Genomic DNA, 22,163 nt, shown 5'->3' with positions numbered 1-22,163 from the left:
GTTAACTATATTTGTCCATATAATTGAGATTAATAAAAACACTCCTACATTTAGAAGAAAATGTTTAATTTCCAAACATAAGCAAATATATTCTGTTTCATTATTTATTACTTATATGCTTGTTTAGAATTAATAACTTTTCTGTTATGTTGCTGCAAGTTTTAGTTATATCATCATTTATGTTATCACAAAATCAGTTTATCTTTAGTTGTATAATTCACTCTTCTGAGTTTTTCTATATAATCTAGAAATTTTCTATTGGACTTAGATCTGGAAAGTTCTTACATTGAGTAGTTAATGATGTTTTCCTTCATAAATTTCTTCCTTTGAAGATTGGTATGGAACTAATTCTTGTTGGAATTCCCTCTCAGAATCAAGCTTTCTGTTTCTGAAATTTGCTATATTTATTGCTGTTCATCATGTTTTCTATGTCCACGCAGTTAGCCTAGTGGCTTTGCGCTTTGCAACCATATGCCTGAGGAAGGAGTGTCCTAGGTTCGATTCTCGTCGACGATGTGAGGAGCTCAAGGATCTTCCTCAGCCATAGCCAAGTTAGCTGGTCTTGGGAGTGGACAGCAGGGTTTTTTCCCGCCAGTTTATCTGTGTTTTTCATCCGCAAGCTGGCAAACTGGTCCGAGGACACACACATGGATTACAGTCAGGAATACTGACCCAGACATAGGTCTGATTCATCAGCCTATGCCGGTTCCAGAGCCTGGATAAAACTTGGGTGGACTAGATGGTACCGTGAACTCCTGTATAAAGGGGGAATGCTGTATCATCACACAGAATTTATTTATTTATTTATGTTTTCTATTAGAACATGTAATCTACTGTGTTTGTATGAGACACATCTCACAAGTATTTTTCCTTGGGTTGGTTTGGGATATGTAGGCAGATACTTCTCTAATTCTCTTTTTCCATGGCCTTTTTTTACACGATTCAAAATAACACGGTTTAGAAAATACAAGCAATTCTATTTTTACATGGCATATTTTGATTTTACATGGTTCAAATGGCGCTTATTTTTAAAATTTCTGTTAAAAAGGGTATTTCCATTATAATTATCATTTCCTAGAATGGTACATATGTACTCTTAAACTTGAATTTTGGGGACCCCCCCCCCTCCCTCAATGTTTTAAATATCAGGGATTACTCTATGCTACAGAATGTAGACAATTGTGGCAATTGTCTACATTCTGTGGCAAAAAAAATCAATTTTTGTAATTACGATTCCCCGAAGTTAAGCCAACAGATGATCCGTTATATTCACTTGCTATCGGTTTCTGGACACAGAAGGGTGCTATTTTGATTCCTCAAAGTTAAGTTGGTCCATTACCAGTGGGCTGCCTATATAAAGCTGCTTGGAAGGAGTTAAGCTGTTTGATAAACAGTCATTTCTTGTTTACAATTCGAAATGTTTAAAACCATTACCCATTAACCGATCCCAAAGATCACAGGCAATGAAAGGTGTGGATTTTAACACATTACCAGTGTACTGGAAGGTAAACAAAAAAGGTTGGGTTACAGAATAAATTTTTAATGAATGGTTCCATCATTGTTTTGTTCCAGAAGTTAAACACTATTTGATGGGGGGGGGGAAATCTGGACTTTAAAGTTTTATTGATTATAGACAATGTGCCTGGCTATCCTGTTTTAGAACATCCAAATGTGGAATTTTGTTTTCTGCAACCTAATATAACATCCTTAATATAACCACTAGACCAGGGTGGTCTAGCTTCCTTTAAAACTTACTACATAAGAAGAACATGCCAATACATTTTGGATAAATTAGATAAGGATAATTTACAGACAGTTAAATGTGTGGAAGAAATTTTCTATTTTGGATTGCATCAAACTTTGCTAAGTTGGCATTATCAGAATTGGAACCATCAACTTTAAATGCATGCTGGAAAGCTACTTAGCCAGAATGTGTGAAAAAGAAAAACCCCATACCTTTGCATACAACTGAATATCCCAATATCATCAGATTAGCACATGCAGTTGGCAGAGAAGGATTAGATGATTTTTCGTCTGCAGATATTGAAGAATTGATGGCTGACAAGGCTGTTAGTGATGACAAAATAATAGAAGCTGTCCTTGAGAATCTCGATGAAAAAGAAAAAAGTGATGATGATGAAGAAGAGATTCTACTCACTGCAGGAGTAATGAAAGAAGGCTTCAACTGGCTAGTAAATTGCAAAGTCATTTTCTTACACATGATCCAAATACTGAACGAGTTGAACAGTTTAAACATGAACTGAAATCATGTATGCTGCGATATGAAGAATTATACAAAGATCTAGTCAAAATAGGATCTGAATGATTAATTACAGAGTTCATGGTAAAAAAAATGAACCTTCAGAATTATTGGAAATTAGTGCTAATTTAGTTCTTTTTACTGAAGAAAATGTTTCACCATTGCAGTATGAACAAGAAGGCCAACGTGTTTCAAGTGATAGAAGTGATTTAATTCATTCTCACACAAAAGAATGTGGCTACTGTCAGAAAGTGATGGCGAATAAAATTTAACTAATAACCATATATGCGGTGTATTTGAGCCTTTTCGAATTTCTGTTTTATTAGTGACACACTGTTTTATTTAAGAAAGAAAGATACATATGTATATACTTTAAATAAGTATTTAAAATTAAAAAAAACATTCCATTAAAATTAAATAGTTTTATTCAATGATTTTCATATATTTTGTTTGAAAATAACTTATTGTTCACATCGGGTTTTCACATCTGGAACCATTCTTCTATTTTTTCATATGCACTGTTTTCTTTTTTACATGGTTTTCGTTTACACGGTTTTTTCTAAAACCAATCTGCTGTGTAAATGGAGAATTGGGTATATATCAGTGATGCTCTCATTTGACCTTCTGATATGCACAACTCTGATTCCTTGCACTAAAAATGAAGCTCATCAGGAAACTGCATCTTCATTTACTTTAGCATTTTACATTAGCTGTTTTTTGTCCATTGAAAACTTTTTTTTTATCATTACCTGTATTAAGTGATATTCTTGACAAATCTAGCTTTACATCCAATCTCTCTAGATTTGTAGTGAATTGTCGAATTGTGCACATTTATTCCAGTTGAATCCTTGTCAGATACAGAAGTATTCTTCTGGAACCAAATTTGTTTCCTTTTATATAGGGGTCCTTTTCTGCAAATCTTTATTATGAATGAACAAGATGTAAGTAGTAAATATAAGAATAGCAAATGTCATATATAACTCGCATTTTTTTACCCCCAAAACGACAGTTAAAAAATCATAGTGCGAGATATATATGGGAATTTCAGAAACTAAAGTTTTTCAGAAAAAAATTAAATTGATGTTTATAATTAAATCCTCAGTATTAATTATAATTTATAATTGCTCACATTATTTATAAAATGAATGCATTTAAATTTTAATCATCAATATTATTTACGTGATCAACTGCTCACGTTCATCATGCGATATATTTGAATCTTAAGCGACATTGCTTCTGTAATTAAATTAAAACAAACAGTTTCATTATCGCTTGTGCTTTTATCATTTTGGAATCATAAGATCACCATGATTTAAAAAAAACTGAAAATGGGTGACTTACCAAGAATGGTAAGTGGTTTCAAGAGTAGCTTCCTCGTCTGCATTGTCAAGGTCATCTACTTAAATAGTGTCATCTTCGCTCCCATCCAGAGCATTACAGATGCTGTTTTTTAAATAAAACTCATGCTCTCAAAATCCAATTGCACAACAGTTCTAATGATGGGCTCTTAATCTTCCCTGCCAGAGTCTTTGTTGTCCACTCTGTGTAGCATTTTTTTGTACGCAGTCCTTGAATGGTTTGTTGACCAATACATCCAAGAACTGTAGACAGGGTACCAGGAATAATGGCAACATTGGTCTTCACATCCAAAAGTTGTTTTAATATTTCGGGATACAATAAAGCATCTGTGGAAACTATCCCACACAAGCAGAGCCGGCATTGAAATAAGCTCCTGGCTGTTTGGCCCAAACTGTTCTAATCCCATCTCAAACCATTGTAGTGTCCATCTGCCCCTTTTTCTTGAACTCTTACATGAAATCCAGGGGGAAATTTCCCCTTCAACATTATTTTCCTTTTGAATATTATGTAAGGAGGCAACTTTCTTCCATCTGAAGTAATTGTGAGCGTGATTGTGCATCACTGTTTTTCACTTCCATTCATGGGCATTATCATACGTTTTTTCACTGTTTTTCTGTTATTGTTGTTTGGTTGCTCGACTCGACGACAAAGGCAAGCTGACAATTGTTGGGTTGAAATGCTGATTCTCTTCAACTGAATGCAAAAAAATCTGAAACTGCCATAACAACGCTCACTATCTACTTCTTAAAGTTTTAAACTTTAAGTTTAAAACTTTAAGAAACTTTTTAATTTCTTATTTAAATTAAGGGGATATTAAATCCCACATTGTTTTAAAACCGAATAAGAAACTCAAAGATTGGAATCAGAGAGTTTCATGCCGAATATAGTATAATAAATTATAAAAGTATCGGTGATTACTAGCGTGAGCTAATGCAAGTAGTCCTAGTACGTAGTACAACTCGGGCAACTCACAGCAAAGGTGGTAAAGTTCTGATCACTATTCTTGGTATTTTCCATAATGTAAAAACACATTCCACTCAAATATCTTTGAGTTTCTTATTCGGTTTTAAAACAATGTGGGATTTAATATCCCCTTAATTTAAATAATGTTTATATTGCCGAAATGAAGCCTATTGGCTCTTTATATTTAAGTTTTTAATTTCTTTTTAATTTTTAAACTTTTTCATTTCTTTTTTCATAAAGTAAACTCTGGGGTGCGAGATATGTGTAAGGGAGAGTTATATTTGAGTAAATACGGTAATAAGAGAAAAAACTTCTTAGCAGTTGTTGTCCTTTTTCATCCATAACATTCCTTTTTTGTGAGATGAAATTGAACTTGTTTAATTTTTCAGTTGTTAAATTTTGTCACATCGTTTAATTCACTCTTTTAGTGAGGGGACTTGTGCTTGTGCAAAGAAAAGCCTAAGTCTCATGTTTATACTATAGTGCAACTTGGATTCTCACAAAAGAATTGCTATAATCATCTGTTATCAGGTGTTCAGTGAAAGATAGAAAAAATTACTCCAGTATGTGTTGTATGTGTGCGTATAGTGCTGTTTCTCTAATTTTTTATGAGTAGTCTATTGTAGGATATCTGTATTAAAATTCAGATATCTTCTTACAAATTAAAAATCAAAAGTAAAGTTAAAAAGTTAACAATGTGGCATTTGTAAAGTTGTTAGTTAAACATTTGATTCTTTTTGTGTGTCATGAGCAAGACTTTTTGATATGTTATTTTTATCTTTGGCTGCTGAAGTCTTGCTTAGATATAAAATAAATCTATTTAAGTTAGATATTGCAGCTTAATCATAATTTTGTGTGAGCTGTCAAAATTGAAATATTGGTGCTGTTTGTTGTCACTTGCAAGAAGTGAAAGTCACTGCTGTATTCACATTTTAAAAATGATTAAGTGCAGTTAACTCACTGTTAGAATATCATGAAATGAAAAATTGTTATAAATTCTACTTGTTTCATTGCAAAATTATAATTTGATAATTTTCCGGCATTATTGAAAGGAACGTTATCATTTCAAGCACAGTGCTGAAAAAAAGTATTTGCAGTGCATGTGCATGATGGTGGACTGGAGAAAAGTTGCTCTAATATATTTTCGAGTGTGCACAGGAGTGAAAAGAATGTCACTGGATTGCTAACCTTTCAGCTGTTTGTAAATAGGAAACAGAACACAGCAGGAGAGATACTGTGGAGTTTTTGTGTCTTCCGTATATGAAGATGGAACAGAAATTAGAAAAAAAGTTAGAAACAAGACTGAGAGAGATAAGTGAACTTTTTGTAGTTATCAATCCATGTAGGATGTATTCAGCTGAAACTGAATTACCTCTCCTAATTCTGGCAATCCATTCTACTCATTCACCACTCTCCAAGCAAAACATCTAGTCCACACATCCTTACCAGGGATGACCTCTAGTTCTCTGTTTGTCATGTATTGAAAAATTTACTTTGTCTCAAACTTATAGAATCCCTTTAATAACATAAGTTTCTATCATGTCTCCTCTTTTCTGTCTATCAACTAATCTTTGCAACTCACACACCTGCAACCTAACTTCATAGGTAGCATTCCACAGACCTATCATCAACTTGGTCACTCATCTCTGAGTCCTCTCCACCATCTCCTGATCCCTAAGAAACCCAGGTGGCCAAATTAGTGCACAGTAGTAAAGATGCAGTTGAATCATAGCCTTATAAAGAGGGATAATAACTTCCCTGACTTTACTTGTTAGTATGTTTTTCAGCATCCAAGTAATTCTTTGAACTATTTTACCAACTTTTGCAATATGTCCTCTGAACATCAACTCTCTGTCCACTGTTTATCCCCATGTCCCTAGCCTCATCAATCTCCTGCAATCCACTACCATTAATTATGATACACTGTATAACCTTACATTTTGTAACATTAAATTGACAATCATTATCCTCTGTGCATAATGGCAATTTATTTAAATCATTCTGCAGGATATCTACGTCAGCATTATCAACTATTATCATCCTCCCCAGTTTTGCATCAAGAGCAAACCACTGAATATATCCTTTTAAATCTTTTCCTATATTATTAGCATACAAATTAAAGAGTAGTGTCCTTAGTAAAGAATGCTGAGACACTTCACTAGTCACCTTCATTCTCCTAGATTCCGCTCTTCCATACTACTCATTGGTGTTCTGTCTGTCTGTCTCTCTTACGCATGGTACCAACTTCATATCCACTCCCAGCTGCTACAGCTTTTGTAATAGTTTTCCATGTGGTATTCTGTCAGATGCCTTTGCAAAGTCCAGCATTGTGGTGTAGTAATTTCATAAAAAGTAAAGGGTAGTCAGGGCCAACCTTTTAGAAAACCATGCTACCCTCCATAGAGTATCATATTCCTAGCTACATATTGCTGGATTTTTCCTTTAACCAACTTTTCCAGTACTTCCTGCTTCTGTGTTGGAACTATCTTACCCCATTCTTCCCACTCCCGTGGAACCTTTCCTGAGCTGAGATTCAGATTGAACAATTTGATCAGAAATTTTTTAATTAAAGTTTAAAGAAATTTAAGGTTTATGTTGTTTATTTAGGATTCTCAGTCTTAAAGGTTATTGAAATCATATGGTTTTGATTTTTTTTCAATATGCTGATCTTTCATATGGAAAGTAAATTTATTCAGAGCTGATAAAACTGTTGATATGGTTTTAAGTGATTTAGTCAATGAAGTATGTTGAGGGTTTTGTATAAAAAGTGAATTTATTTTAAAGAAAAGAAACTGTTAATATAGTTATAGTGAATTATTCAGGGAATTTGCTGCTACTTTCATATAGAAAGGTGAGTCAATTTATTGAACTGTTTTGGATGAAGACAAGATACGCTGCTTAGAAAGAAGTCAATGAACATCTCCATGAGCGAGATGTATTAGGCCATGTAATGAGTCGCATGTTTGTAGCCAGTGTAAATTTGAGGAATATGATGCTCCCAAGTCAGTGCACTATATTCAGGTGAATTGGCTGCAAGAAGGAACTGACAGTTTGAAAGAGACGTGTGATAGGATGCCAAGTTGCAGGCCTATCTGTTCAGCAAATTGTTGGCAAATTGGCCATCCAAGGTGAACAATCAGTGATACCATAGTGAGATCGAAGTGCAGGAAGTCACCTGCACGTGTCACCCCTCAGTGGATGACCTACCAAACTCACCAAATGTGACCGTAGGTTGTTATGAAGGATAATATGTAAAAACTGCCATTTGTTGTCTGACAGATGCATGCAGAGTTCTGGACATCAACTGGAACATGAATCTGCACACAAAATCATTCAGAACCGAGGCTTGTAACAGGAGTTTCCATGATAGGACTGCAATATGCAAGCCCCACATTACCCAAACCAACATTCAACGTCATCTTCAGTGATGCATAGAGCATGAATAGTGGGACATGGAAGCTTGGAAAGCTGTGATATGGAGAGTGATGAATCACACTACACCCTCTACTGAGTAGATGGACAAATGTGGCAGATGGCTGGTAAATATCTCTTACTAGAGTGTGTAACCTCAACTATGGAATTCAGAGGTGGTGGTGGTGTGATGGTTTGGCCTTTGACCTCTGCTTGTGGTGCCATGAACATTGAACTCTGAGAGGTATCCAAACATTCTGGACAGTTTCAATGCTTCCTGCTTTGTAGCAATTCTATGGAACTGACCATTGTCTCTTTCAGCAAGACAGTGTCATAAAGGCTGCTGCTGTTACCTTGTGGTTTGTGGACATGAATGTCACCACACTTGACTGGCTCACATAGAGCCCTGATCTCAATCCTATTGAACATCTGTGGGATGAACTGGAGCATTGGGTAAGGTCAAGGGACGTCCATTCCCCAACAATCTTATTACATGCCTACAGGAAGAATGGTCATGTGCTTGTGGAAAGTATGCCCCATAGGATTGCTGCAGTCATCACAGCGAAAGGAGGACCTACGTCTTAATAAGGTGGATGCCATGGCTGTTTGTTTCTTACACTATGGTTGACTTCTTTCGAAGCAGTGTGTGTTTTCTTCAGTATTATATTGACTTATGTTGCTGTCATATATATAGAGAGAGAGCAGTTTTTATGTTAGACTTTCTCCTGTGGGAATTCAAGAAGGAATAAAAGTTTCTGTGTGAGATGAGAGAGACTAAAATTTTTGAAATGATTTCTCTCCATACAGGATAATAGCTGCCAGCTTATAATATTAAAAGGAAGCTGAATAGATAGGTGTTTTTCTTGTGATCTATCTGGTGCTTGCATAGTTATGTTAAAGTGCTAAAATGTTAAAATTTTATCTTGTATATATTTGTGTTTCTTTTCTAAATTATAAACTTTTATTTTGGGTATAAGGTGTCCAAAGACTCAATCTCTTAATGGGTTCATATAGAACAGTGTTTCCCAAACTTTCAGTACCCACATACCCCTTTTGAAATTTTAATGCGCCCTCTCAGGCAAAGGCCATTTGGGAGAAGTTATAATATTTTATTCAAACACAAATACAGGAAAACCTTGCTTAACACGAATTCAATATGGACAATAATCAGTTAGCGTAATTGAGTGAAATGATACTATTTCTCACTTTAAGCGAGTGATTAATCATTTAACTTGATTTTTTTACGTTATGCAAAATTTTACATTATGCAACATTTTTTTTTGTTGCCAATTTGCAGCAAGTGGTGGCACTTGTCAAAGTAGTAGGCAGTGGCTGGCGACACTAGGTAGTTGACTCAAAGCTATCATCACAAGTGCACACATGCAAACTCTGTTCTCTTGCTCAATCACCCTTCCTTCATTTTGCCTTAATTTAGATACCTATAAGGCTTTATTATATCCAACCCCTAATATGGAAAAGAGAAAGACTGATGAAGAAAGCATCAGCAATAAAAAGAACATATTACGTTAGAGGAAAAGCCGGAAATCATTAAGAGACATTAAAGTGGCGCTAGTAATACAATGATTGTTCTAGACATGGGATACAGCGAGTCTACAGTTCAGACTATATTAAATAAGAGTAAAGGATACAAAGAACAAGGAAAAGTTGCTACTTCTTCTTTAAGCATTCAGATCACCCGAAATAGAAGCCATTTAATGATCGAGATGGAATGTCTTCTATCATTCTGGATTGAGAATTGTAACCAAAAAAAGAATACCTCTTAGTACAAAGAATATTCAGACAAAAGCTCTCAATATTTTTAATGTCATTGAAAGAGACCAAATTTCAAGAGGAATGTGAAAGCTTTTCTGCGACTTTAGGATGGTTTGACTGTTTTAAAAATCGAGCTGGACTGCATAACACAAGAATAACTGGGGAGTCTGCTAGTGTGGATAAAGATTCTGCAGCCAAGTTTCCTGAAGAATTGCAAAGGATAATTCAGGAGGGTGATTATGACGATTGCCAAATATTCAACGTTAACGAAACTGGTCTCTTTTGGAAACGTATGCTGACAAAAACTTTCCTAACTAAAACTGAAACATCTCAACTAGGATACAAAGTATCTAAAGATTGTCTTACGCTTTTATTAGGAAGCAATGCAGAAGGTGACTTTAAACACAAGCCTATGTTACTTTATCATGTGCAAAATTCAAGATCTAACAATATTGAAGAAATCAGCACAATTTGAAAAGAACTTGTATTTAATGAACTGGATAATGAAGATGTGAGAAACTTACTCGACCCATTCAGAACATTTAAGTGAGAATGATCTCCTTCAACTAGAAGAACAGCATGCATATGAAGAAGAAGAAGATGAGGAGTGCAAACAAGAAGAGAATGTTATGATTAAGAAGCAAACCGCAAAAGAACTTGAACTAGTTTTCAATTCCATTGAATGCTAAGGAAATTTTATTCCATGCTGATCCTGATATGGAACAAAACTTCGAAGTCCACCGAAACTTGATAAAAGGATTGCCAGCTATTGCAAATTGCATGACGAGATGAAAAAGTCTAGCACTATTCAGACATTTTTATTTTTATGTAAAAAAGTAGCTCAATCAAATGTTTAGACATTAAATAAAAATTTAAGCAATTCATTTTTATTCACTTTGATGATTTATCCTCTAATATAGCTTATACTGGAATTTTTTAAAAAAATTTATGCTAACTGATGGATGAATTATAATTATTCCTATTGTTTATTGTATTCACTTAATGCAGTTTTGCTTAGCGCACATTAATTGATGGCTTAATTAATCGCGTTAAGCGAGGTTTCTTATAATTATAAAGAAATTATTTTTTTAATATTTGCATTTTAATAAATTAGAAACTTGAAACATTTTTTAAAAAATTCTTAAATACATTTTTATTTATACAAATCCAATATACATACATTAGAAATAAAAATTATGAAATTTAAATTTTCAGTAATAAAAAAAAATTAATGAGATCAGTGAAATTGTTTCTATTAGGAAGAAGTTAGTTTGGCAAAATCGGTTCTGTATTTATTATTTTGAACCATAGACATACCCCATGTCAAGAAGACTGTTTTGTTCTGAAATCCACGAGCACAGAAAATGCAACTTCATAAAGACATGAACTAAGAAAAGGCAGAAGATACTTTAAAACTTTTTTTCTGACTAAACTAGATATTCCTTATTGGCGTGTTGCCAAAATGACATTAGTGTACTCTGGTCATATTTAATTTTAGGAATACCATCTGAAGCAAATTCTAATTGCTTTTCTTTTTCTGACTGTGAAAGGTTCTTTGGCATTGCTTTGTCACTGTATTAGATGGATTTCTTATTTATTCGAAATTGTTTTCCATTTCAAGGTACTCATGAAGAATTTTCTGCAAACTTTCCAAATACTGTCTCGTAATTTTCAGTACATCACTATCAATTTCTTTAGTTGAATTTGTTAGTAACTCACCACTACTAAATTGCTTTTGTTAAACTGCAATTTTGCAATCGTTATGTTTACTTTGTCTTGCTTGTGAAATATAGAAATTTGTTTACCTTGTAAAGACAGATTGAAATTGTTTAAATGAGAAAAGATATCAGTTCAAAGGTTTCATTGAGAAATGTTTTTGTAGCTCTTCCCAAAGTTCAGACATTCGATTTAGGACTTGACCACATGAAAGCCACTAAACTTCATTGTGAAAAAGGATGTTGAATGTGAATACTCTCCATCACATAATAAAAAAAAAAAAAAAGAGAGAGAGAAGCAAGCTGCTTATTCATTTTAGGTCTGCAGCATATGTATAGTGAGTGCCTCTCTGATATACAATGTGTTTTTTGCTTCTGGCACAACAACTTGAATATATGCAACAAGTCCTTTTGTTTGAACCAGTTATGAATTTTGCACTCTCACCTATGCTTATTTTAACACATTGACTCTAATTTATTTTCTTGAATATAATTGTCCTCTACAGTTGCACATCCTAGCATATACGTTGGCAACTTAAAAGTTCATCATGTCCTTTTTTTTTTTTATTTATCTCGTATCTAGCAAACGCCAAAAGCCTTTCAAAATATGCATTGTCAGTGAATTCATAAGCCTGCAATGTGTAATAGCATCCCTGCTGGTTATGTGACAGTAATAGTTTCTTTACTTTTTGGCCCATTTCTGCGATGAACAGTATTATTTGAGAGATAAATACCAAGTATAACTTTGCTTGCCCTATCTTCATTCCTCATTTGTGCCATTGTTTTGGTTGTAGGAAAGCCTCCTATGCTTTCATATTTGTAAATATTTTTAATCTTTATGTCTATTGTTGCTTGTTCTATAGCTTCACCATTCAGGATGCAGTTGATGTTCGATATTTCTGTCTATTTTCATTGTCTATGTCTTTTTAATGTTGATTTTCATACCAATTTTATTACAGCAGTTATTCAGTTTGGCCAGGGAATCCTGCAGACTTGTACTGGATTTATTTAGGAATATAACATCATCTGCATAAAGTAAAGAGCTGAGATTAACATTTCATTTTGATATCAGATTTAATACTGCTTTCCTTCATAATGTGTTCCATATAGATGATGAATAACAGTGGAGATAATGTACATCCTTGTCATACACCTGACTTAACATTAAACAATCTTCCTGTATTTCCTTCATTTCTAACTGCTGATTTAAAACTCCAATATACACTATGCATTGCTTGATGTAATGTCTCATTTACACCATATAACTCTAACATTTTGAACTGCTTTCCTCTTGGCATCTTGTCATATGCCTTTTCCAGATCTACAAAACTTTAAATACAGATCCTTGTTATTTTCCCATGATTTCTTAACTATTTGTCTTAAAGTGAAAATCTGATCCTGACAACTTCTGTTTGGCCTGAACCCAGCTTATTCTTCTCCAAGCTTCTCCTCCACAATTTTTCTTAGCCTTTTCTCAAGAATTTTTGCGTAAATCTTACCAGGAATGCTCAGTAGAGAAATTCCTCTGTATTTCTCTACTGAGAATCTCAGTAGAGAAATACAAATTTCTCTGCTGAAATTCCTCTGTAATTCAGCTTTATTCCCTTTTTTAGAGATGGGGAAGGGGTGTCCTAGGTTCGATTCCCGTCGGTGACATGAGGAGCTGAAGGATCTTCCTCAGCCATAGCCAAGTTAGCCAGTCTTGGGCATGGACAGCAGAGTTTTTTCCCCAGTTTATTCTGGGGTTTTTCATCCTGCAAAGCAGGCAAACTGGCCTTGAGAACTCAACACTACAGGCCATAGGATACACCGGGGCATAAGGCTGACCACCTTATCCTGTAAACGGAGTAAGGTCCGATGATCAATGAACCCTCGACACCGCAAGGTAAAAGAGGGTATAAGGAAGATGATGATGATGATGGGTACTATGAGTGCTCTACTCCAATCATCTGGAATTTGATCCTCCGAACAGGCATTCTGAATTATGCAGTGTAGTTGCTGTTACCCAGGCATGTACTATAGAAATATTTGAAGAAACTTATGCAGCACTTCTTGATATTTCCATTTCACCGTGATCTTAGCAGAAGAATCTGCTTTCCACCTTTAGTAAATGATTGGCTGGTTTCATTTCTGGCCATTCATTTCTGTAATAGTAGGTGACTTTTTTTTCCTTCTTAGATAAACAAGAATCCTCTGGTTTTTTTTTTTTTTTTTTTTTTTGCTTATCTTCTTCCTCATACATATAATTGATCTCTTACTGACCTCAAATTCTGTCCCCTATTTTGCTAATGATAATACATTTTGCTCTTCCTTGCCATTTGACAAACTTTGCAGTGTTATGTTTCATGATTATTCAAAATTAATGCCATAATATGGTGATAATGGCCAGGTCAACTTCAATACTAACACAACACAATCCTTGTTAGTTTATTTAATGATTTTAATTCACAACACAAGAATAATACAGATGGCACCATTTAGGACTTCAGTTCTTTTGTGAAACCAAGTGAAAAAAAACTCTGAAAACATACTAAATATTTGCTCCCCTGAAATTCCCTTCATCACCTAATACTGTACATGAAAACTAGAATGCTTAATAAATATCAGCTCCCCACCACATTTAAACCATATATCAAATTGGTGATTCTTTATTAGTATTTTTTATTTATATTTATTTATTTATTTATATATATTTATTTATGTACTTAGGTGAAAGGACAAACTCTGTCTCCTTTATCCAGAAATGTATGAAATACTTTGTACTTGTGACCTGACTTACTATGAACAGACAGGAAGAACTGTTAACACCTGCCTCAGAGAACATAAAAATACATTTGCCACTATCGTTATGGCAAGTCAGATCTATCAGACCATTCCTTGGATATCCCTTCACACAGAATCAAATGAAAGAAAACAAAAGTGTTACACAGAAGTCATGAGTCAGAGAGTTTTATTGGATTTAGCAGCTTTAAAACATTCCCCAAACCTCAACAAGTATTGGTATATCAATTTACTTAAAATCTGGGAGATAGTCATTTTAAGATCAAGTTAATATTTGTTTTCTCTCTCTTTATTCAACAATATATAACACTAATTAGGACTTTTTTTAAGCTGGTCTCACTGTTAACTGATTTGTTGCTATTTGCATCATGTGACAAATGTGTTTTGTGCTCTGCAGATGCTTGATATAACACCAATAAAATATCTGCAAAATAAGTTAAATAGATATTAATTATTTTTTTCTTATTCTTGTGTTGTGAATTCAAGGCATTAAATAATGAACATGAACTGCCAACACATAGGCCTTTCTACACATTTGAAAACACAATCCTTGTTTTCTCTCACAGAAAAGAATGTCACATCATCTATAGTTTGTCTTTTTTGGTCTCAAAAAAATTTGGTGTTCTTTTCTGTCCAAGACAGTACTTCTCAGCTGTACAGCTTTAATTTTGTACTATTCTTACATTTGCTAAAAAAAAAAAAAAGAAAGAAACCCTTTTCCATAGGAACTTCTATGGGCACTGTTCTGCTAAATTAGCATCATCATCTCTCCACTTTCTTCTAAGCAATGAAAATGTGATATGCATCCTAGTTAATATGCTTTCCAACCACAGATACACTGAAACAATGTTCTTTTGTGCATTTTTCCATTTTATTTACCTCTTCCTCTGAAATAACCTTGATCATTTAATGTTCTCCAAGGATTATAGAGCCTCCATAGCTCAGTCGGTATAGATGAGGCCCTTCGGTCTGAAGCACCTGGGTTTGATTCATGTCCATAATGTGAGGAACCTTTATCAGGTCTTTTCGACTAAAGGTGAATTATCCGGTCTCATACAGAGATTGGGGGGAGGGAGTTGCCTGGAAACTTGAGTTTTTCATCCCTCATAAACAGGCAAACCACATGTCTGCAGTCAAAAAAAAAAAATAGTTACTGGGCAAGGAAGGAACAGGAAGCAACCTTGTTCCATAATCACTTCCCTGGTTAAATAGCATACTGCTACCCCCACCAACTATAAAAGGTTGATTAAATAAATTATAATACCAGAATTAACTCACGTAAAATATTATTTATTAGTATAATTTTTGCTTGAACCTGAACAGTCTGGAATTGCAGAGCATGCCTTCAACACTAGACATAGAGTTCTGGTATAAGACAAGAGTCCATCACAAAGGTCGGTTCCTCATGGAACGGCTTTATAAAGAAATATGTGAGACTTTGCTTTACTCTCTTAACTTAAACAGATCCGGTGGTTTACGTCTATCCCCTTTATGGGAGATGGTACTTTTTAAATCTTTTCTAACTTTTTTAATTTTGTGTGTGTGTGTATTTAATTCATTATTTTTTATTTTATGTAAGTTTTTTTTTTTAAGTTATGAAATTTAATGACCTTTTTTAAGTTATCTTGCATTAGCTAATTAGCTACTTAGGTGGCGCCTTTTGGAATTGTGAGTTATTGTTCAGCCTTGTACTGAAGATGCCTGTGATACTCGGGTGAAAATTATACTAATAAATAATATTTTACATTAGTTAATTCCAGTATTATAATTTATTTAAATATGTCTACTCACGGTATTTCTTTATTAAAAAAAAGGGGGGGGTTGATAAGTACTACACACACACACACACACAAGGATTACAATCCCCACCTGTTCAAAAAAGAACACTAGGTTCCTCCTTTTATTCTCAAGCTGTAGTCCTCACATGATACTGGTATGCTGTAGATCCTGCAGTTTCATTTGCTTGGGATTGATACATGTGATAGCAAACTCATTATTAGAATGCATCAGCAGGCAGTTGTGCTACTGGTTCTGCTACTAATATTATCTAACTTTCTCTTATTCTAGTTTTCATTGATTTTATAGGGTGAAGAAGCAGCAAAAAAAGATACCATTGTAACAGAGGAAGAAACAATAAAAGACACTGTTGTTATGGAGGGGAAAGCAAAAGATACTGTAATTGTGGACGAAACAATGGTTAACAGAGTTTCAAACAGTACAAAGAACTTGCAGCCATCTGTAATACAAGACTTAAGAAAACTAAACATAGAAATAGAATTTTTTGGAGATGATGTCCAATCTCTTAAAGAGGTTAGTGACAAGTTATTTTTATCAGATGAAGAATCTGAAGATGAGGAAGAAAATGATTTATTAGAAAAAACATTTCAAATTGAAGAAAATATAACAGTTGACAACGAAATAGATGCCTGCTTAAAAACTCATGAGGTTAGTAATTTTGAGCCATTTATCGTTTTACATTGTTTTTGTTTTATTTCATCATGCTAATTTTTCTAATAAATTAAACCTCTCATATTTTCTATAGTTTTTACAATTATGATAAACTAAAGAATACAAGTTTCACAGTTATGAATTTCTGCATACTTCTAGAAATATTTCAAAATATTGAAAGATATCATGAATTATTAGCTGGTAATCCTCAAAACTATTTTCTTTATCGATCATTTCATTGATTTATTCTTGAGAATGAATGGTGACTTCTTTAGGAATAGGAGAATGCTGAGTGTGCCACATATATGTGTGCTAGGAAAATTTTAGTTTTCTAACCTAAATATTTAAATATATCATGTACCTATTTATCAGAAAAAAAGTGTTGTGTTATACATAATTATTTTGTTATTGATCCAAAAAATTAACATCAGGCATATAGAATTCTGGCATAATCACAACGTTAAGTATGAGCTAATTTGGTACAGCCTGCACCCAAAAGTTTGGACCTTTTGGGTTATGCAGTCTGAATGTTGATTACTTTCTTTTAGTAAAATATTAGAAAAAAAGGAATCTGCATGTTTTCTAAACATGCATACTTGGATTTTTAATTCACGTTGTTCTTTCTTATATAACAGGTGCTCAGATTTTATGTGGTTGGTTTTTCCATATGGCTGGCTTTTGTATGACTGTATTTTTTGCCAAATTTAATATTGATTCATGTGCACATAATGAGGAACAGCATATTTTTCATCATCCCTTCAAAAGTGACCTTTTCTTCTCACAAAGGAAGAAATATCATTGTATCTTCAACTGAAATTGACTGTTAGTTAAAATCCCTATGTGAAATGGTTTGTGAAAGCTTAAGGTGATAAATAATTGTCATCTCCTAGTGTGACCAAGACAAGATCACAATCACTCTTATTGAAAGTGTGAAGTAATTTCGAAATGTTCCATGCTTGATTTTCTAAATCGGAGATCCTGGATGTCTAATACTTGACATCTATAGTATTACTTAATTTAGCCTTATTTCATATCCATTTTTAAAAAGATTCACTCTTACTTGTCATGCCGTGTACTGTGAAGTCCTTGTACAATTTCTCATGCTCTTCTTGTTTCTGCCTTTCACTTATTATGCATGATATTATTACAGTATTTTCTGGAATACCTTCAAGTGTCATCCAGAATAGTATGATGTGATAGTCCAATACAAGATTTTATTACTAGTTTTCTGTTATTTCAGTTTCTCTAATTAGTTGATGATGGAAGTTGGCAACATTGTTATTTTTCTTACTTTAGAATTATACCATCATTCTTTTGAAGAAATGTAAATTACTACATTAGTGGTGCCTGCTGATGTATGTTTCAGCAAAATAATGCTGATGTTTTAAATGTAAACCTTTTTGCTGAAACTGCTTATAGTTACCTAACTTAAGATTCACCTGCTCCAAGTTTTGTGTGCAAGTGTGTCCATTTCTAATCAGTAGATGTCAAGATCACAACAATTCAACAAAAGTTGAGACAGTGATTCATAGAGAATTTAGGTGACTCCATGCACTTCAGACTAATCTGGCTGATCATAAATATATCAAGCAGTGGTATTATCAGTTTACAGAAACTGTTAAAAAAATGTAAGATGTCTTTGGATGCCCATTTTCTTAATAGGTGATTGTGTAGAAGAGGACCAAATTCCTGACTACCTCATAGTCCCAACCCAATCTCTTTGTTAGAACCATAGTTATTCTGAACATGTTGAAACTCAACTGGCAAGAGTTGAGTGATAAGGTGGATTCTTGGTGATCACACTATCTTTTTCACACTAAATTAAAAAAATAATAATAATAACTTTGTACTCCTCAACTCTCATTCACAATATTTGTTACTCCTATATCATTTTTTTTTTCAATTAATATTTGTATTTAAATAGTGAACATTCTTTTGAAGAAATCCTGTGTTTTGTTTTATTCCTACTTTCCTATCAAAGTGATATATATATAAACAAATTACATGATGACCACAGTAATTAACTTTAATGCAGTGAAAGTATACAGATATTTCGTACTGAAAATAACAGTACATCATTAGTGTGTAGAGACAAGGAAATCAAAGAAATGGGAATACAAGGTACATACAATAATTGGGTTTGCAAATTAAAAATGGTTGCTGCATGCTAGAAATTAATAAATAATATTAAAACTATTTCTGATGGTTACATAAAATCTCTCTCCCAAAAGTTTGGGAGATTCTCATTTTATGTAACCATCAAAAATTGTTTTAACATTATTTATTAATATATTAATTTCTAACATGCAGCATCCATTTTTAATTGGCAAACTGATTGTTGTATGTGCCTTGTATTCCCATTTCGTTGATTTCCTTGTCTCTACGCACTGATGATGATGTACTGTTATTTTCAGTACGTAATATCTGTACTTTGATTTCATTAAAGTTAATTACTGTGGTTTGTGGTTATTGTCTAATTTGTTGTTTATAGTCATGCCACAGGTGCCTTTAAAGATTATATATATATATATATATATATATATATATATATATATATGACAGAATGATCATTGACTCGGTTAACATACATAGTTTTAGGGAAAAAATTGAATGACTAGAACCGAGATTTAATTAAAAAGGTTTTAATATAAACACACTACTAGTTTCGGCCTGTAACAGCCTTCTTCAGGTGACATTATAAAAGGAAAAAACACTAAACATTGAGGGTTAAAAGACTATGAACAACATAGACAGTCTTTATACATAATTAACATTAAAACGTTGTAGTTGTATTTGAAGCTGTTCTTTCATTTGTTGCATTGTTGGGAGAGTGCGTGCTTGCTGCATCACGTGAACGCCAGTACATGATTACAGCTGAATGACTATCCGGGAGGTTGTAGCTTAAGTTGTTATTTAGATGGACAGGATTGAAGATGATTTCTCTCGATTCCACAATTTTTCTCTCTATTTCGTCACTGCAACGGAAGATGTTTGTAGATTTTTCCCAGCAGACTTTGTGACTTTGGTTATCATCATTAGGATTAGCCGAGAAGAGGATATGACTTGATAATGCACTTGCTCGCTGTCTCTTGTAAGTAATGTCTCTCATGTGTTCTTCCATACGCATTTCGACAGATCGACAGACAAATCTGTCGAAATGCGTATGGAAGAACACATGAGAGACATTACTTACAAGAGACAGCGAGCAAGTGCATTATCAAGTCATATCCTCTTCTCGGCTAATCCTAATGATGATAACCAAAGTCACAAAGTCTGCTGGGAAAAATCTACAAACATCTTCCGTTGCAGTGACGAAATAGAGAGAAAAATTGTGGAATCGAGAGAAATCATCTTCAATCCTGTCCATCTAAATAACAACTTAAGCTACAACCTCCCGGATAGTCATTCAGCTGTAATCATGTACTGGCGTTCACGTGATGCAGCAAGCACGCACTCTCCCAACAATGCAACAAATGAAAGAACAGCTTCAAATACAACTACAACGTTTTAATGTTAATTATGTATAAAGACTGTCTATGTTGTTCATAGTCTTTTAACCCTCAATGTTTAGTGTTTTTTCTTTTATAATGTCACCTGAAGAAGGCTGTTACAGGCCGAAACTAGTAGTGTGTTTATATTAAAACCTTTTTAATTAAATCTCGGTTCTAGTCATTCAATTTTTTTCCTAAAATATATATATATATATATATATATATATATACATACATATGAATGTAGGAAGATTGATTTACTCAGTTGATATACATTTTTAAAAAAAATGACTAGAAACTGAGAAAAATGAAAACAAAGTTTTTTAGCAAAACTAGTTTCAGCTTGTATCAGCCTTCTTCAGGCACACATTAAAAAAGAAATAACCAGTAAAACATAAAGGAAATAATTGTAAGCATCATGGAAAGTTAGTCTATATATATTCAACGTTGAAGTCTGCACATTCAAAAACTGTTCTCTCGTTAGCTTCATTGTTTTGCATATGCATGCGTATAGCATCTCGCGAACGCCAGTATTTGATCGTAGCACAATGACATTCTGAAAGGTTGTAACTCAGGTTGTTGTTGAGATGTAGGGATGGAGAATGATTTCTTTTGATTCTATTATCTTTCTTTCTAATTCATCGTGGCAATGGAAAATGTTATTAGACCTGTCCCATAGAGCTGTATGGGTAAGGTTTTCTTCATTAGAACAGAACATGACTAGACAAAGCACTGGCTTGCGTTCTCCTGTAACTGACGTCTCTCTTATGTTCTTCAATGCGTAACTCTATCGATTTCTCTGTTTGGCCAAAGTATGGTATATCACAGTTGCACCAAATCTGGTAACACACCAGGATATTTAAAGTTGTGATGTCTAGGTTTCAGACAGCTCACTAACTAGTGGATTTTCAGAAGAGGAATGAATAAAAAGTTCTTATGTTGTATTTCCTAAGAACCTTGGCCAATTTGGATGAGACAGAGCTTATATATGGTATAGAAATATTACCTTTCACCCCATTGGTCTCTTCATTATTGTGAGCGGGTGGATTTAATACGAATTTGTCAATTTTTTTTTGTGAATAACCATTTAGTTGAAAAGTACACCTGAGGAAATTGAGTTCTTTATTAAGTTCTATCTCATCATCAAGAAGAGAGCAAGCACAATGTCCTAGTGTAGAAATGATTCCAAACTTTTGAGGAGGATAATGATGGGATTGACTGTGACGATATCTGTTGGTGTGGGTAGCTTTCTGTAAATTGAGATTTTTAATTTCTCTGAGGAACAGGTCAGTTTGATGTCCAAAAAAAGGAAGAGAACCATTAGCTTCAAACTCAGCCATAAATTTTATGTTCAGATGTTGATTATTTAGATGTTCTAGGAAGTTCAGGAGAGATTCACGGCCATGGCTCCAAATCAGGAAAATGTCATCAATGTATCTTTTCCAAATTCTTGGTTTTTAAAGGATAGATGTTCGCAAGTACAGGTGACAATGGATTGACCTTGCAATGGGATTACCCATTGTATGGTCATAATTTTGTTTATAGATGGTGTCCTGAAACTTAAAGTATCCTGAGTGGAATGCAATGAATAAGTAAGGCCATGATCTTTGTAGATAATTTATCTTTGAGTAGTACAAGAACTTTGTGCATAGGAACATTGGTGAATAAGGAGACTATATCAAAATTAGCCATGATTTCATCTTCCTTAATAATAATATCTTTTATACATGAAAAATCTGCAGAGTTTTTAATAAAAGACGATGATTTACCAGAAAAACGTTTGAGAATTATTTTGAAAAACAGATATTTTGAAAGGTTATATGTTGGAGAATGAATTCCTTCTACAATAGGTCATACTAAAATTCATAACGTAATTTCCTTATGAATTTTAGGTAGTCCATATAATTGTGGAATAAGCAGATGGAGAGAACGAAGAGAAAGGTGTATGTTTCTAGGTAGTTC

The 22,163-nt window shown here is 33.8% G+C and overlaps 1 protein-coding gene across 2 annotated transcripts in view; it reads left to right on the top strand.

Moving 5' to 3' along the window:
* The window catches only part of Ns2 (nucleostemin 2), a 208,449-nt gene that overhangs the window by 143,438 nt on the left and 42,848 nt on the right, over positions 1-22,163 (top strand). For both annotated transcript variants that reach the window (XM_090391934.1, XM_090391935.1), the window contains exon 13: positions 16,348-16,707. In XM_090391934.1, the coding sequence (XP_090248060.1) occupies positions 16,348-16,707 (360 nt within the window). The remainder of the gene's footprint in view (positions 1-16,347; positions 16,708-22,163) is intronic.

Source organism: Typopeltis vanoorti, chromosome 4 (assembly GCF_054136105.1).
Source record: "Typopeltis vanoorti isolate ZY-2024b chromosome 4, IOZ_Tvanoo_1.0, whole genome shotgun sequence".
Taxonomy (NCBI): Eukaryota; Metazoa; Arthropoda; class Arachnida; order Uropygi; family Thelyphonidae; genus Typopeltis; species Typopeltis vanoorti.
The sequence above is the reverse complement of the archived record's forward strand: the minus strand, read 5'-3'. Positions and strand labels throughout refer to the sequence as shown.